Raw genomic sequence first — 17,550 nt, 5'->3', positions numbered from 1 at the left:
CGGTGCTATGTGGAATCACTTCCATACCACTGGTCCACGTACAACCAACCATCTTGAAAGTTTGCACTCCAACCTAAAGAGGCTTGGACGCAGTCACCCAAACATGTACAATTCATTGAAATTATCCAATTTGAGCAGGACAGTAATGAGATTGTAATCATGCAGCTGCAGTCTGGTAGTTTGATGCCGCCATAAAATAGGCGGTATCGGAATTTGGAACACGCTCTTGAAAGAGAGAAGCGACTTCTTACTACAAATCAGAAATCCAAATACCAGCACCATGACGCAGGTACCCCGCCGTGATATTGCTGGAATATTGCTAAAAACGGCGTAAAACCATACTTACTCACTCCCCATGACGTAGTGTCGCCTCTTGTTGGTTTGTGAATTGTGAACGTATGTACAGAAATCATATTATATATCGAATAAATAAAGAAACTTTTTGTAATACATTTGGAAAAGTATTACTGGTGATACTATTGTATTGTATTTTTTGTGCATTTTTATCTAATAAAAGTAGAATTTGAAATATATACAAATGGAGTTTGTAAATGTGTATGTATGTCATTTTCCACAATTTGTATATGGATATACTTGAATCTTTATTTTTGAAACAATATCAATGGAATTAAAAAGTTGAGCAAAAGCACTTTCTTAGTTTCTATGACTGAGGCCGGACTACTGGGGGCCATCACTGACGGACTTATATTTGAGACGACCCCTCGTCTTAAACACACATGGTGGGGATAAACTGTTTGCCGGCTGTCGGACAAGTAGGATATCACCTCCCGTGGGAGGAAGGCCCGAAGTAAAACAGGACGATGACGTTTCCTACTGGCCATGGGTTTGGTGGTTACACATCAAGTGTCATAATCACGGCTGACAATGAATTCGAACCCATGGCCACCGGATCGTGTGATTGAAAACCTGTCTGGTAGGCTTTAGAGGATTTGTTATCCGTGCCCTAAATGTTGAATATTGTATAGCAACACAGAATAGTTAGATCGAGAATTTTTACCACCCTAATTATAAAGTGTAAGTATATTACATTCTACGTATTTGATGGTTCACCTAAGTTGGTTTTCATTGTTTAACGGTGTTTAAGATTCAGGTTAAAAGCCCTGGATTGGTGCGGAATTAGTTGACGGGGGTTGGGGAGTGGGGCGACACTCCTATGTAACAGTCTACCGTAGACACACAAATAAGGGCGTGCGCGCGATATGTACGAGGGGTGTTCATTAAAGATTTCCCCTAAACCACTTAGGGTTATCATATTTGGTTGAAATTTCACATGTGTAATGATACATGTATCTATGGGTTATGACTGAATTTGCAGCACCGAACTATTAATCTTACCACTTTTACAGGTGTTACGATCGAGTAGGGTGTGACAATGGAGCCAGTAGAATACCGAGCAGTGATTAGGTTTAATATTTGAAAGGTCGCACACCAAAACACCAAACACTGGCATCGCCAGTTCAAGTGTGGTCGGACATCTGTGGAAACAGCTGCCATTCCTGGTCGCCCCCAATCAGCCATTGATGAGGACACTATCCATCAAGTGGAGACCGCCATTTTGGCAGACCGACGTATAACTGTTCGCCAGTTAGCACAAGATGTCAAGATCAGTGTAGGGTCTGTGGAAAAAATCATCCATGACAATTTGAACATGCATAAGGTGTCTGCCAATAGAACGGAAGCCGTTGTTGTGGAAAGGCTTGATTCAGCGACGCTACGTTGTCCTTACCGTCGGTCGTACCAAATTAAAGTGAGTTGGTGAGTCAGGTTTAACACGACATTTAACAGTACTCCAGTTGAATCACAGCATGTCGGCTTGTTGGGGATGAAAGCCCCAAGGGATGCAGGACATTTTCCACGAGCACGGATATGGTGCTGACAGACCTGGAAATAAGGGAGAATCGGTATTCGAACCTATGATCATAGGATTCCGACGTGTCTGGTGATATTCCGGTGCCTAAGACGACTCGGCCACCTGTGTCACCCGTTACAAAACAACGCTTATTGTAATAGTAGTTTAGGGGAAATCAATTTATTCATTCTGAACAGAAAGTAGCGTCTGCTGTGACAAGGATCCGCGACCCATGAGGCTGAGGCTGAGGCTGAGGCTGAGGCTGAGGGAGTGAGGCTAACACGGGGTGTGGATGGGCTGGGCAGCGTGATGGTGGGAGGGACCTAGGGAGGAGAACAACAAGGGTGCGGTTTTATGCACGGAGCAGTTGGTGGGTGGGGGGGGGGGGGGGGGGGGGGGTAGGGCTTACTCTTGTCTCTTCGTGAAAACAAGAATTGCTGTCGGCCCCGTCATCAGAGTTTATTGTTGGATATAATAAGCGTGGCATTTGAAATTTCTAACTTTAAATGTAAAAGAACAAACAAAGCGGACAAACACTCACCCATAGGAAATGTGAAAAGATCAATAAAAAAAGTCATAGTCACTGACACCATGTTTAATGTAAATGTGCGTTTAGCTGGAGTACTTGTGGTTTTGTTGAAACCTCAACACTGTCTATCCTGTTTACGTGCATAGTTATGTCTCGCTGTTCATGGATATATTGTATCTGTGGGGAGAGCGAATTGGTTATTGTGGCTTTAAAGGTGTAGCAGTAAATATTGCTTCATGATTCATGGAAAGTGGTCTTCGTGCGCACCTCCATCAGGGTGGGTCTGAGTCGTTAAAGGCACCGCAATTCGCTGTGCAGAGTTGCGTCCCTTGGGCACGCCTATGGACAACCTATGATTGTGGATTCGAGTCCCGGTTTACCCCGATTATGTGTCTAGGTTTGTCAGCACCAGGCCCTTGCTTGTTGGTTTCACCAAAATGGCTAACGTCAACAACAAGTTTCACTTCTTGGTCTCTCAGCACCATGCTCGTTGGTTTCACCAAGATAGGTAACGTCAACAAAAAGTTTCACTTCTTGGTCTCTCGGCACCATGCTCGTTGGTTTCACCAAAATGGCTAACATCAACAACAAGTTCCACTTCTTGGTCTCTCAGCACCATGCTCGTTGGTTTCACCAAGATAGGTAACGTCAACAAAAGGTTTCACTTCTTGGTCTCTCAGCACCATGCTCGTTGGTTTCACCAAAATGGCTAACATCAACAACAAGTTCCACTTCTTGATCTCTCGGCACCATGCTCGTTGGTTTCACCAAAATGGCTAACATCAACAACAACTTTCACTTCTTGGTCTCTCGGCACCATGCTCGTTGGTTTCACCAAGATGTCTAACGTCAACAACAAGTTTCACTTCTTGGTCTCTCAGCACCATGCTCGTTGGTTTCACCAAGATGGCTAACGTCAACAACAAGTTTCACTTCTTGGTCTCTCAGCACCATGCTCGTTGGTTTCACCAAAATGGCTAACGTCAACAACAAGTTTCACTTCTTGGTCTCTCAGCACCATGCTCGTTGGTTTCACCAAGATGGCTAACGTCAACAACAAGTTTCACTTCTTGGTCTCCCAGCACCATGCTCGTTGGTTTCAGCAAAATGGCTAACGTCAACAACAAGTTTCACTTCTTGGTACAAACTAGCTCGGTACCTGAAACTCACTTCTTTCGTCTCCATTTACGACTCACCTCTCAGCATTGCACTGTCATATCTAGCAATCTATATGTGGTGTTCCTGTACATTTAAACCATCAGAGACTAATCAGCCTCGAGTATCTTCAAAAAGCCAAAAGGCAAAATAGTTAAGAAAATTATATGAACGGATCACGAAAAACCAGCGATGACACCAATGAAGACACCTCTATTGGTTGCACTCTGCTGAATGATGTAGTACCTTCGGCATTAATGTAATCTAGTTCATTAGGGGCTGACCATATCACATTGGCGTGAGTGTGTTTGGGGTGTGTACGTGGGAGGGGGTGGGGAGAGAGAGAGGGGGAGTAGAGTAGGGGTGTGCTGAATTATATTTTGAGAAAAACACCTTGCAACATTGAAATTTTGGTGGCAGGCAATTTCGTCGTTTTTCAAAAGTCAGAAGCATATGCGACAATTTATATTTTTCGATAAAATCCCAGCGCCCCCCTCCCCAACCTCTCCCCAAATATCAAATTGACGGACGTAACCGAATTATGATCATGTTTTCATTATGAGTATGATTATACATTTGACACAGCGACCTTAAGGACCTAACCTCTTGTATTTACTTTGTAATGACAAACGTATACATGGTGGCTAGGTGACCCCATGTCAGCGAGATAATGTGATCTCAGAGGAACCTCGCGGCCTTCATTAACATCAAATGACTATTTATTAAGGTTTCGTTACATATTGTTTCACCAACATTAACCTGAAACGTCAATGCGATACATTACCTGTGAGTCAATTACGTGACACGATAAGAAAGCCAAACTTAGATACTCAAACAAGCATACTGACTTTTAAGTGAAAAACCATTTATCTTATCGACAGCAGATGGCGTTGTTAAGATTTTAAGGTCCATTTTTAAAGACATGTTATACAATCATTTCACACCTTGACATGCGATATATAAAAACAATATAATGAGGTCAGGTTTGTCTTAACAAGCTTTACAAGTATATGACCTTTGACCCATATAGAACATCAGTGATAACGTTATACCACGCGTGATAACAACATTGAGGGTTAAGGCCATTCTCCTATAGGAACAAGGTTTGCATTTATGCAATGATTGATACACGTTGCTATCTGGACGTGTAGATTGTAAAAGGTTACAAATTGTTTCAACTGAATAGAGTTCCCTCGCACTTGCTGACCCAAAGTCTGTCTTGCATGTGGCCCTTGAAACACGATGAAGTTCGATGATGTTCTCCGCCATGTTGGCGAGTTCGGATCGTACCAGAAACGGATCTATTTTCTTCTATGTCTTCCTGCAATTACGCATGGTGCCCGGATGATGGTTAGCGCTTTCCTGCAGTACGTTCAGAAACACAGGTGAGTGGGGTTCAACGCCACTTTGAACAGTAATAGCACGGCGTGTCAGTCTAGCGTGGGGGGAGCGCCAGACGTTAGGAAGGTCTAAGACGCTCGTCACGTTTGTAAAACACAAGCATCGTGACCAAGCAGGACATCACGCATGTCTCAGACGTTTACCATTTTTGTGAAGCCCATGACCCCACCACACGGGGCTGACACGCCTAGAAATATAGTCAGGGGTGCGAATCTGTGGCTGGAGCACGTGGCCATGAGGGCGCGACCCACCGCTAATTGCGCCACCCTGTGACCTTTGTGAGTGAATGTAATAATTATACGTTTCGAGTCATGTACGTTATGTATTTCGGAAAAAAAGATTGCTTAGCGTGTAGTCAATATTGTCTGCTTAAGTATTTGCACGTCTCTATCTATATATCTCTCGCCTTGTGTTAACAGGCTAGCTCGATGCCGGGCAAAAGGAGGAATATGTTTGATGGTTTCTAAAAATAAACCTGACTGACATCGATCCTGAACGCTTCCCGGCTTGTACATGTGTCTGGTTTCGTTTAATATAAGTAGGTCGAAGATGGGGATGCAGACGATGGAGGGATAGAGAGAGAGATACGTTGCAGCTAAACTCCTGGGACATGAAAGTATATACTTATGTTTGACGGTGTGTGAAACTCGATGGTGATGTAATTGGTACTAGTATCATAGCTCTGCCTACAGTCTGCAGTGTTTTGTCGCCTTTTCAGCGTAGAAACATTTTGATAACATATTTGTAATTTGGGGGGTAAATCCAATTTTGTGTAAATATTCTTTTGCCTGGCAATTTATGTCTTAATGTTGATTGACACAATATTTTACATTGTGAAGTGCATAATACGATGTTTGTTAACAGATATACATGCAATGAGACAATTCGTTTGAAAATACAATAATTAAGCTTATGACTAACCGAACGATTTGATTGACTGATTAGTTCTTTACGTAAACGTGTGTGAATTATCGGATCATTACAGAGTTAATTGCACCCATACAATTATATATAATGTGAAAACAAATAATTTCAGCATTACTCATTCATAAATATACATAAATTGCGTCTATTATATCTGACCTTCCTAAACTCTGTTTGATTGTTATTATATCTAATTGAGCAGGCCACCAAAACCACTAAAGAGGTACCTTGCTATGACAATTAGTTTCGTACGTTTCTTCGGTGTTATTTCAAATGTTAATAGTTTTGCTATCAATTAGGTGGCACGTCCCAGATTTGGCCATCCTGTTTTAACCACCTAGGTGAGGTCATTTGGAACGAGTGTCAAATCGTATTCTTCATTCTTGTTTATTTCAATATTACCGACTTTCCTAAACATTATAGCATTATGCAGTGCATGATTGTCATATAGATTGAATATTCCTGAGTACGACGTTAAAAACAAACAAACAGTGCATGACACGACTGATTGACAGAAAACAAAAAAAAAGATGTATTGCATGTAATAATGTTAATTTTCTGGAGAGGATATTATTTTGAAAACATTTCATTATCTCGCATGATTTATGTGGTGTTCTAGGATCATTGTTATATGATTGATGATGATTTGACGAGTGAGTGAGTGAGTGAGTGAGTGAGTGAGTGAGTGAGTGGGTGAGTGGATGGGTGGGTGTGTGTTTGGGTGAGTGTTTGGGTGAGTGAGTGAGTGAGTGAATGAATGAGTGGGTGAGTGAGTGAGTGAGTGAGTGAGTGAGTGAGTGAGTGAGTGGATGGGTGGGTGTGTGTTTGGGTGAGTGTTTGGGTGAGTGAGTGAGTGAGTGAATGAATGAGTGGGTGAGTGAGTGAGTGAGTGAGTGAGTGAGTGAGAAAACGCATCCGTCGCTTTGTAGAATAATCCCAACACTATCACGGCGAGGAAGACAAGAAATGGGCTTCACATATGATACATGTGAGGAATCGAACTCTGAATATAATTTTAAATGAAGAAAAGAGAAAGAATAATGATCGATTATTTTTTTAATTTTACAATGTTTATTTACATTAAGTGTTTTTAAGACTTGTGGGTGTCATAACGCATCCTTTGAAACCCTCGCCTGTCGCTAACGATTCTAAATAACATTTCCAAGAATCAAATACTAATTTACAGCTGTAAATCTGACAGGAAAATAAACAAGGGATGTATGTTGTACGTATGGTGCGCTTTGAGCATACATTGTTTGTAGTGGTAGCAGTAGGGGTCGTTGAAGTAATAGTAGAAGAGGTTGTTGAAGGAGAGGTAGTAGTAGCAGGAGTAGTAGTAGTAGTAGCAGTAGAGGTTGTTGTTGTAGTAGTAGTAGAGGTTGAAGTAGTACTAGTAGTAGTAGTAGTAGTAGTAGTAGATGTTGTTGACGTAGTAGCAGTGGTAGTACATGTTGTTGAAGCAGTGGTGGTAGATGTTGTTAAAGCAGTTGTTCTAGAGGTTGTTGAAGTAGTGGGAGTAGAAGTAGTAGTAGTAGTAGTAGTAGTAGTAGTAGTAGTAGTAGTAGAAGTTTTTTAAGCAGTAGCAGTTGTTGAATAGTATTAGTGTGTATGTATGTGTGTGAGTGTGAGCGTGCGTGAGTACGTGCGTAAGTGTATATGAGAGACAGCTTGAGAGAGAGAGAGAGAGAGAGTGTGTGTGTGTGTGTGCGTGTGTGACAGAGTGAGTGTGTGTGTGACAGAGTGTGTGTGCGTGTGTGTGGATGTATGTGTGTGCTGCTGACACGCAAGGCTCGAACCTCTGCATATTGTATGATATGTATATAATTGTGCTTGCATACAAAACAAATATCTCAGCTTCTCCATCTTCACTGTCTCAGTAATGATGAGATCACTAATTCTAGTTCATCATAACCGGAGCAAATGGCCAGGACCCCAAAAAGCCAGTTCGTTATATCCGTCAGTTCGTTATAAGCATGTTCGTTACAAACGTAGTTTACTGTACTTACAGGTGCGCGCTACCAGGCTATGACAACGATACGTACGCTATTCAGTCGGAGTACCACAACGACCTCATCAACTCCACCATCCCCTACAGCTTCCAAGATGGTGACGTGATATATGACCAGTGCCATGTGTTCACGAACGCTTCAGGTACGATGACCATGGTCAGGTGCAACCGATGGGTGTATGACAAGAGTTTGTTCCTCCAAACTGCAGTGTCAGAGGTAGGTACATGAACAAACGTAAAATATCATAGTTATTTTTTAAAACGAAATATGATAGGCTCTTTTAGAAGGAATTAAGGTTGGCACGAGGAGGGATAGGAACAGTTCAAACATTTGTTACATTTAGTGAGTCAGTGAGTCAGTGAGTGAGTCAGTCAGTCAGTCAGTCAGTCAGTCAGTCAGTCAGTGAGCTGGGTTAACGCTGCTTTTAAACAGAATTCCAGTGGTATCACGGCGTGTCAGCTTAATGTGGAAGGAAAGCCGGGGCGGTCCGGGATTCGAATCGAAATCATTGAGTTTTGTGGTGCCCAAGGGACGTAACTATGCACAGCCAATTGCGGCGCCTTAGACGACTGGACCTCCGTTCAGTGACTAATCGATGTTTCCTCTCGATTCAACAAAAGATTGGAATTGTGTTTTACAATACGTCCTGGTGTGTGAATGTTATATAACACATGGCGTGTTCACAGTACAACATGGTGTATAAAGATACTTTATATAACAACTATTGATTCCACAACACAACATGGTGTATAAAGATACTTTATATAACAACTATTGATTCACAGTACAACATGGTATATAAAGATATTGTATGTAACAACTATTCATTCCACAGTACAACATGGTTTATAGAGATACTGTATATAACAACTATTGATTCCACAGCACAACATGGTGTATAAAGATACTTTATATAACAACTATTGATTTACAGTACAACATGGTGTATAAACATACTGTATATAACAACTATTGATTCCACAGTACAACATGGTGTGTGAAGACGCGCTTCTGACGTCCCACTCACAGATGTTGTTCATGGCTGGCTTTCTGGTGGGAGTCTTCATCCTTGGGGCGTTTGCTGACAGGTACCTCAGCAATTAGAACAAATAAGGGGCTTTAATACAGAAACATCTGCATCTTAGCATCTAAAAAACCCAGCAGCTTCGATATGGCCTTCCTCTTATCATCGTTCACAGACGTAAATACTGACACATCAACGTCTTATCAACTACAATATTTTCTATATTGGTAGAAAGTACCAATTCTTTCTGCGTTCTCATCATGTGTAGTGATAGTTGAAATACACATCGACTCTCCCGTAGGGTCCAGAGCAACCAAAGCTGGTCGTAAGAGGCGACAAATGAATCGGGAGGTCAGACCCCGTGACTTGGTTGACACAGTGTCCTTTGTGTATCTTTGCTCACAATATCAATCACTCTGTCGTCTTGTTCCAGCTAATTTCCAGGGAATTTTCAAAATGTTATTTGATTAGCAACCTCGTCTTATGCGTGGGCGAGTCAAAGGCGACGGTATGATGTGTCAAATTCCCATGACAGAATCGTATAAAATATAGATTGATAAGATGAGACATGGTTTAAATGAAACTAAATGGCGTGTTTCTAACTCTAATTTGTTTATTTCCCCCAGGTATGGACGGAAGCTTGCCATCTACGTCTCAATGGTCATCAACCTGGTTTCTGGGCTAGCCATGGCCTTTGCCCCCAACTTCTACGTGTACGTTGTGCTGAGGTTCCTGCTGGGGGCGTCCACCTCTGGCTACTTCACGGCGGCCTATGTGCTCGGTATGCCCCTTCACGTCTTTCATTGATCACTGACTTAGTGTGCATAGTAGATGGTGTACAGCGGAAAAAGAAACTTAGCTTTAAAGAAAGACCTTAATGGTGGGCGTGCGTTGTGTTTAATATCGTTAGATGCATGTGTTTACTCTCTCTCTCTCTCTCTCTCTCTCTCTCTCTCTCTCTCTCTCTCTCTCTCTCTCTCTCTCTCTCTCTCTGTGTGTGTGAAGCCCATTTCTGGTGTCCCCCGCCGTAATATTGCTGGAATATTGCTAAAAGCGGTTTAAAACCATACTCTCTCTCTCTCTCTCTCTCTCTCTCTCTCTCTCTCTCTCTCTCTCTCTCTGTGTGTGAAGCCCATTTCTGGTGTCCCCCGCCGTAATATTGCTGGAATATTGCTAAAAGCGGTTTAAAACCATACTCTCTCTCTCTCTCTCTCTCTCTCTCCTCTCTCTCTCTCTCTCTCTCTCTCTCTCTCTCTCTCTCTCTCTCTGGTCGAGGGCACAACTGTGCCATATAACTCAATAAATCACCAACAAATAACCATTTATTGCTTGTTTCACTTTTGGCAACTATCAAACATACACTTTCTTTTGTCCTCCAGTTTAGCTGAAATTTACACCTCTCTACCTCTATCCAACGCTTTCCCTTCTTCTCATATTCAAACAAAACCACACTATTTAAACATACACGTCACAAAGAGTTCACGATTGATTTCAGCCGCTATTCTTTGTATTATGCATTCCTGGTGTTAAAGGTCTGGAGATCGTTGGACCATCCAAACGCATCTGGGCGGGAATGGTCATCAAGTACTTCTTCGCTATTGGCCTTCTCCTGATTGACGGACTGGGTTTCGTGATAAGAGACTGGCACCACATGGAGCTTGTGGTCACGTGCATCGTAGCTGTCTTCCTTCCTTATTGGTGGTAAATATCTTCCTGTATCATACACAACCAATATCAGCGCGGGTCAATAGTCTTGTTCATAAACTTCCGGTATCATGTTTTTCCTAAGGTGAGCCGCCCGTGAAGATCCGGGTTAGAATAGGTCTTCAGCAATCCATGCTTGTCGTAAAAGGCGACTGCTTGTCGTAAGAGGCGACTAAAGGGATCGGTTGGTCAGGCTTAGTCTGTCTTACAGACCCTGATACAAATATATATCAAATACAGCCCATGCAAGTCTATAATGTTTGGCAAGTCTAGATTACTGCAGTATCAGGAGAATCACTGGGCTCCCTTTTTATTATGTTTTATTAAGATATCTGAACAATTGTTTTTTTCTGTACGATATGTTCATTTCAGAGACTAGATGTTAGTCTAGGTCAGGCGGTTTCATTTGTATCCAAATTGCGCAGGTGGATGCTCTTAATGTCCATCACAGGAATGTCTGGTCTAGACTCGATTATTTACAGATCACCGTCCTATAGCTGGAATATTGCTGACTGCGTTAAGTAACAAATAAACTTCGGGTGAGCCTATGACTCGCCTTTGGTTTCCAACATGGGTACATACCTTTGTTGCTGTCCAAAGCCCGCCATAATGTTGCTGGAATATTACAGTCGGTGAAAAAATAAACAAAAACAGTGTCCTCAGTCAGATAGATCTGCCGAATGCTAACAGCGGCGACTAAAGGTATTGACTCACTCACTCTCTAAGGATAATCCCCGAATCTCCAAGATGGCTCATCACACAGGGCAGAATACCGGAAGCGGAAGCGATCATCCGAAAGGCAGCTGAGGTCAACAAGGTGACTCTACCTGACAAGCTTTGTGCAGAATCGGAAGAGACTTCTGATGAAAAGGCAGGAAACATCACTTCTTTCCTGCAGCTGTTCACGTCTTCAGTGATGTTGTTTAGAACTCTCATCATATTTTTTAACTGGTGAGTGTGCACTTCCTCGCGTAAACATCCATAGTCCGAGACCACAAGAATGACGATATATACGACAAAAGTGTATGATTATCCACTAAATTATATAGCTCTAAACCATATATCGAATTCAATGTGTTCGAGTGACCAAACAATGGTAGTCAAATATTTTCATGGAACTGTTACAAAATGTCATTATATAATCTACTTGTCTTTGTATTTCATTTCGAGGAGACAAAATTAAACGTAATTCGTCAGAAAATTAATAAAAGATACATTTTTGTAAATTTAGACTAGTGGTAAAAGCGTTGGCTTGTGAATCTGAAGACGCACTTCAATTCCTCGCAATTATATGATGTGAGTCTCACATTCTAGATGCCCCCGTGACGTGTTTGATTGCGAGTCATCGTTCCCTGACGGCATGGGACGTTGCTCATGATATCAATCACTGTTTGTCTGGACGCGATTATTTCAAAGCCGCCGTCATATAGCTGGAATACTGCTGAGTGCGGCGTTAAACAACATAACTCTATCTCAACATCAAACCTTTTTTTTTGACAACATTGCCCTTTAGACCTATAGACCTAGAACATAAGATGACCAACGGTCACCGGGGTTGGTAATGATTGTCCATCGTGTCAATCCAGGCTAGTGACCAGCATGGCTTACTATGGACTGTCCCTCAACACACAAGACCTTGGTTCGGACAACTTCTTCCTGACCTTCTTCCTGGCCAGCTTGATGGACTTCCCCGGGGTGACCTTGTGTCTGTTTCTGCTGGACCGCGTGGGCAGGAAGGTCATGATGTGTGGGTCCATGCTGATCGGCGGGGTCGCCTGCCTTCTCACCATCTTTTCCATACTCTACCTTGGGGAATGCAAGTACCGGGTTTTCATTACGTTATCACACACTCCCACAGAAGGAGATTACACTGATCAACGATTGGTCGATGGACATACGGTTTAGCATGAGGTATAAATATTCTCAGGACAACTTATAATAAGGTTCATGTTTAGTGATTTTAGTGGATGTTTCCGTCTTTAATAGTGGAGAAAATATTTCACCCAAGCTAGTTAGATATTCAGTACAAACATAGACTAAAAGGTCGACCTGGGTCACGGACATCGCGTTTATAATAGTGGAGAAAATATTTCACCCAGGCTAGATAGATATACAGTACAAACATAGACTAAAAGGTCGACCTGGGTCACGAGCATCGCGTTTATAATAGTGGAGAAAATATTTCACCCAGGCTAGATAGATATACAGTACAAACATACACTGAAAGGTAGACCTGGGTCACGAGCATCGCGTTTATAATAGTGGAGAAAATAATTCACCCAGGCTAGATAGATATACCGTACAAACATAGACTAAAAGGTCGACCTGGGTCACGGGCATCCGTGTTGGAGAAAGCAGCATTTGGAGCTTATTTGGGCCATTGTCATGTGACTGTGGTTACTTTCGAATCGTCCTGGAAGGAAAACACTTGGGAAAGAAAATTGGTAGTTGCAAATTGTCAACCATAAAAAATGTCACACAATTCAAAGTTTTCCAGGGACAAAGGGGTCCTTATAATATGGTGTCCATTGATCCGTGGACGCTGGGGTAGACTGGTGGTTAAAGCGTTGCCAAAGACCCTGTCACAAATCTTCCGAAGGGTACGATGTCAACGTAGTGAAAACTTTCATCAATATGACCTTTTCAATGTCGATCTAGGCAACCTGTAGATTAACAGCTCTGAATTAATCTTGGAATCCAACGAAAAAGTGGTAAGAAAAAACAGTTTCACTATCAAAACAGTGTTTTAAAAAGAGAGGAGCCATACAACTTTATTTTTACACTTTTTTTATACAGCAGGTCATCAGTAAACAATTTATCTATCAGGCTTAAGCCTAAGACAACAATAGTTCTCCAGTGCATTCTGGGGAAAAAAAAGATAAACAAAAATACAAAGTGTACCCTTTTATTCTTTTCGACGTCCAGTGAACATGTATTCTGTTGGGGTTAAACTTGAAGCAAAAATAAATCTCCAGTATATTTTGAAACAAACTTATTTACAAAAATACAAAGTATACCATGGTATTCTCAAAGACGTCCAGTAAATAATTTATCAGCTGTGGTAAAACTTGAGGCCAAAATTCTGGAACAATACCGACCCAGAACACTCTATACCTGTACACCTCTACATAAACATTACTTCTTCACACCATAGCGTACCAATGGATCACAATCACGCTGGCGATGATCGGAAAGATGGGTACTGCAATGTGCTTCGCCGTTGTCTACGTCTTCTCTTCGGAACTCTTCCCCACCGTTGTGCGCAACGTCGCCGTCGGCGCCAGCTCTTCCTGGGCAAGAGTCGGTGGGATGATTGCACCCTATGTTGCAGATGCGGTTAGTCACAATATATACGGTTTTGTAGGCTAGACAGGGGAGAGCTATATCAGTGAACTCCGCTTTGAACAGTGTTTCATTTACATCACGGCGCAGCTGCTGGATGTTGGGTGAGGTGAGGTGAAATTGGGTTTAACGTCACGTCCAAGATTGTCGCACTTCTATAGCAACGTGCATGCACGTGTGTGTGTGGCTGCTTGTACTAGTCCGGACTGATGCCGATTTTTAGTGCTAGCTCACTGAGATACCATGCCGCAGTTTAACATGAATACCCCACTCAGACACAGTATACTGACTCCGAGCCGACCAGTCCTTGTTTTAGCCCTAGGCTTGGCTTTAATGCCGAGCGCCAGACAGGGTAACAACAAGTACCATCTTTTAACGTCTTTTGGTATGACGCGGCCGGGGATCGAACCCCGGAGCTTCCGCTCTCCGGGCGGACGCTCTACCACTAGACGGTCTGCTGGATGTTGGGGCAGCAGTGATTTTACTGTTACTATTTTTACTATTTTGTTGAAACCCAAGTTCACGGAGGGCGATTATGAATAATTGCGGTTTCAAGTCCCAAACATAAGATCAGCGGATCCTTGCACGACTAAGAAACGAGAACGGAGGAATAGTCCCCGGTCGCAAGGTCATACAAAACTGTGGATCGGTTGGTTACATGGTAACCTGGCTGATTGTGTACCATCCGGTCCCGGTTGCGTGGATGGTTGCGTATGTTTTCAGCCACTGGTTTCTCTCGCCAAGATGCGCTTATTAGTAGGCGCTTGATACTGCGACATCAAACAATATTCATTCATTTCACTATTTGTTTTAAATCAAAAATTTCTCCCTTTATTCAGTACGATTATTCTGCTTACTGCAAGCTTAGTGGTTAAAGTGTAAGTTCGTCACGCCGAACACCCGGGTTCGATTCCCCACACGGGTACGATGTGCAAAGCCCATTTCTGGTGTCCCGCGCCGTGATATCGCTAGAATAGTACTAAAAGCGGCGTAAAACCAAACTCACTCACTCTGCTTACTGTCCCCTCGTCAGTTTGAAAGGGCCATCTATTTATGAGCCTAACATTAAATCTTACATCATTATTTGAAAGACGTCAGTAAATATTTCCATCGTTGTGCTTTGTTCTTCAGGGCAAATTAGTGGGAGGAGATTTCGGGAGAGCTCTGCCGTTGTTGGTGTTTGGGGCGGCGTCGGTGGTTGCGGGACTTCTGGCGCTGCTCCTGCCGGAGACCTTGAACAGAGATCTCCCCGAGACCATCGAAGATGGCATCGCCTTCGGCAGGTATGCAAGTTTTGCAACAAGGTCGCAGCATCAATAGTATAGTTTAGTCAGTTTACGGCATAATCAACGGGTATAACAGTGGATCAATTACGGCTTTACTACTGCGGACCTAGCATGTCTATATCAAGGGGCGGTCGGGTAGCCTAGTGGTTAAAGCGTTCGTTCTTAACGCCGAAGACCCGGGTTCGATTCCCGACATAGGTACAATGTGTGAAACCCATTTCTGGTGTCCCCCGCCGTGATATTGCTGGAATATTGCTAAAAGCGGCTTAAAACCATACTCACTCACTATATCACTACTTAGTCATCTATATTAGAGGGGGAATCTCGACGGTGTGGTCAGCAATGCCTCAGCTATAATTTATCATGGCGTAGTCCGCAATTCCATAGCTATCCAGGGGGCGCGGATGGCCCAGTCGTCTAAGGCGCCGCGATTCCCTGTGAAAAGTTGCGTCCCTTGGGCACGCCAGAAACCTATGATTGTGGGTTCGAATCCCGGTTCGCCCCGATTATGTTTCTAGGCTTGGCAGCACCATACCCGTGCTCGTGGGTTTCACCGAAGTGGTAAACGTCTGAGACCTGCATTACTTCGGGCTTTCCTCCCACATTAGGCTGACACGCCGTGATATAACTGGAATACTATTAAAAGCGACGTTAAACCCAACTCACTCACTCCGTAGCTATACTGAAACACAGTAAAAACGCATACTGTTTTCAAGCATAGACATGGTGTGTTTTTGTGAACAACGGATCTGTTGTAAATACACAGAACAAGTTAATTTGATTGTTGTATGTTTGTTGTTTAACGCCGCACTCAGCAATATTCCCGCTGTATGACGGCAATCTGAGAATAATCGACCCTGATTTTTGTGGCCATTTTGCCAAGTGTTACAAAAATTCACATATACGTCTTCAAAGAGCTTCAGTTTATTTTACAACTGTATTACAGTCAACATGTTAACGCAACATTTGGGAGTAGGTCCCATGCTTGTCATATGAGCCGAATAATGACATTCTGGTTGTTACAATATCCGATCTAGGCCCCGTTTCACAAAGCGATCTTAGCGCTAGGGTGATCGTAACTTTCATCTTGGAAATAGGGTTACTATGGTCGTAATACAGTAAACTACGGTTATAACGAACTCAAAGGGACCACTTATTTTAGTTCGTTATAACCGTAGTTCGTTATAACATATATACAGCATATATACAACAAATGGCCGGGACTAAAAAAAAAGTTCGATATATCAGTCAGTTCGTTATAAGCGTGTTCGTTATAACCGTAGTTTACTGTACTAAGCTCGTTTTGTGGAACGAGGGCCTGGTTCCTGTGTGTCGTCGTCCCCGACGGCGTTAGGCGTTCATGGTAACAATTAGCTGCATGCCTCTTTGCTTTTGACGGGTCCCTTGGGCACGCCAGAAACCTAAGATTGTGGGTTCGAATCCCGGTTCGCCCCGATTATGTTTCTAGGTTTGTCAGCACCATACCCGTGCTCGTGGGTTTCACCGAAGTGGTAAACGTCTGAGACCTGCATCACTTGGGGCTTTCCTCCCACATTAAGCTGACACGCCGCGATATAACTGGAATACTGTTAAAAGCGGCGTAAAACCCAACTCACTCACTGCTTTTGACGGAATATTGCTGAGTGTGATGGAAAACAGCATTCATTCACCCACCCTACATTTCGGTTTCCTAGGACAGCACCTAACCCCACACCTGCAGTGGTAATGACAGCCTATCACCAGGACAACCAATCAGAGGAGGGCGCCAGGAAAGATAAGACGGATGAAAAATACCCGGGGGATGCAGACAAGCATCATCAGCACGTGGCTTGAAGTGTACACGGGATAAACGATCCGATTCTCGCGCCCATGTTCTCAGGAATGACTGTGTGAGCTTTTTATAATATCACGCCAGTACGGTATATGTTATCTTGGTATACTCGTATACTGGCATGGTATATGTATGGTGGTATACTAGTACTAGCATGCACATGAAATCGTGGTATTTGCTGTCACTGCAATCCCATTATAGTATATACTAACACGGGTTTTGTCATTTAAGGAACAAGATATCATGCAGTAATGGACACGCTATCGTGGTATATCGTGGTACATCCTAGCATATAATCTTGTCACAGCTAACATGGTACACGTTATCATAGTATATGTCATTAGGGTATATACTACAATGGTATATGCTGTCATGGTATATACTGCCACAGTATATGCTATCAGATATATACAACCATGGGTGATATGCTGACATGGTATATGTTATCACTGTTTATTCTACTATAGTATGTATA

At 42.8% G+C, this 17,550-nt stretch overlaps 1 protein-coding gene across 1 annotated transcript; it reads left to right on the top strand.

Annotated features, from left to right (window-relative positions):
• The first annotated feature begins 4,747 nt into the window (after window positions 1-4,747).
• On the top strand, window positions 4,748-17,283 carry LOC139475069 (organic cation transporter protein-like). The gene is made up of 10 exons (XM_071258299.1): window positions 4,748-4,939; window positions 7,888-8,104; window positions 8,873-8,976; window positions 9,539-9,693; window positions 10,445-10,613; window positions 11,343-11,567; window positions 12,203-12,432; window positions 13,771-13,952; window positions 15,090-15,241; window positions 16,939-17,283. Exons 1-10 carry the CDS (start codon window positions 4,797-4,799, stop codon window positions 17,075-17,077), a joined length of 1,716 nt encoding a protein of 571 aa, XP_071114400.1. The 5' UTR covers window positions 4,748-4,796; the 3' UTR covers window positions 17,078-17,283.
• Window positions 17,284-17,550: the final 267 nt, after the last annotated feature.

Source organism: Haliotis cracherodii, unplaced genomic scaffold (genome assembly GCF_022045235.1).
Source record: "Haliotis cracherodii isolate W230 unplaced genomic scaffold, xgHalCrac1.p SCAF_3, whole genome shotgun sequence".
Taxonomy (NCBI): domain Eukaryota; kingdom Metazoa; phylum Mollusca; class Gastropoda; order Lepetellida; family Haliotidae; genus Haliotis; species Haliotis cracherodii.
This window is presented reverse-complemented; position numbering and strand designations above follow the sequence as displayed.

Excerpts from the sequence above, each read along its gene's own strand:
- LOC139475069 (XM_071258299.1), top strand. The coding sequence starts at position 4,797 with ATGAAGTTCGATGATGTTCTCCGCCATGTTGGCGAGTTCGGATCGTAC. Across the intron at positions 4,940-7,887 it reads CAGTACGTTCAGAAACACAG|GTGCGCGCTACCAGGCTATG; the intron begins GTGAGTGGGGTT and ends CTGTACTTACAG. Across the intron at positions 11,568-12,202 it reads CTCATCATATTTTTTAACTG|GCTAGTGACCAGCATGGCTT; the intron begins GTGAGTGTGCAC and ends GTGTCAATCCAG.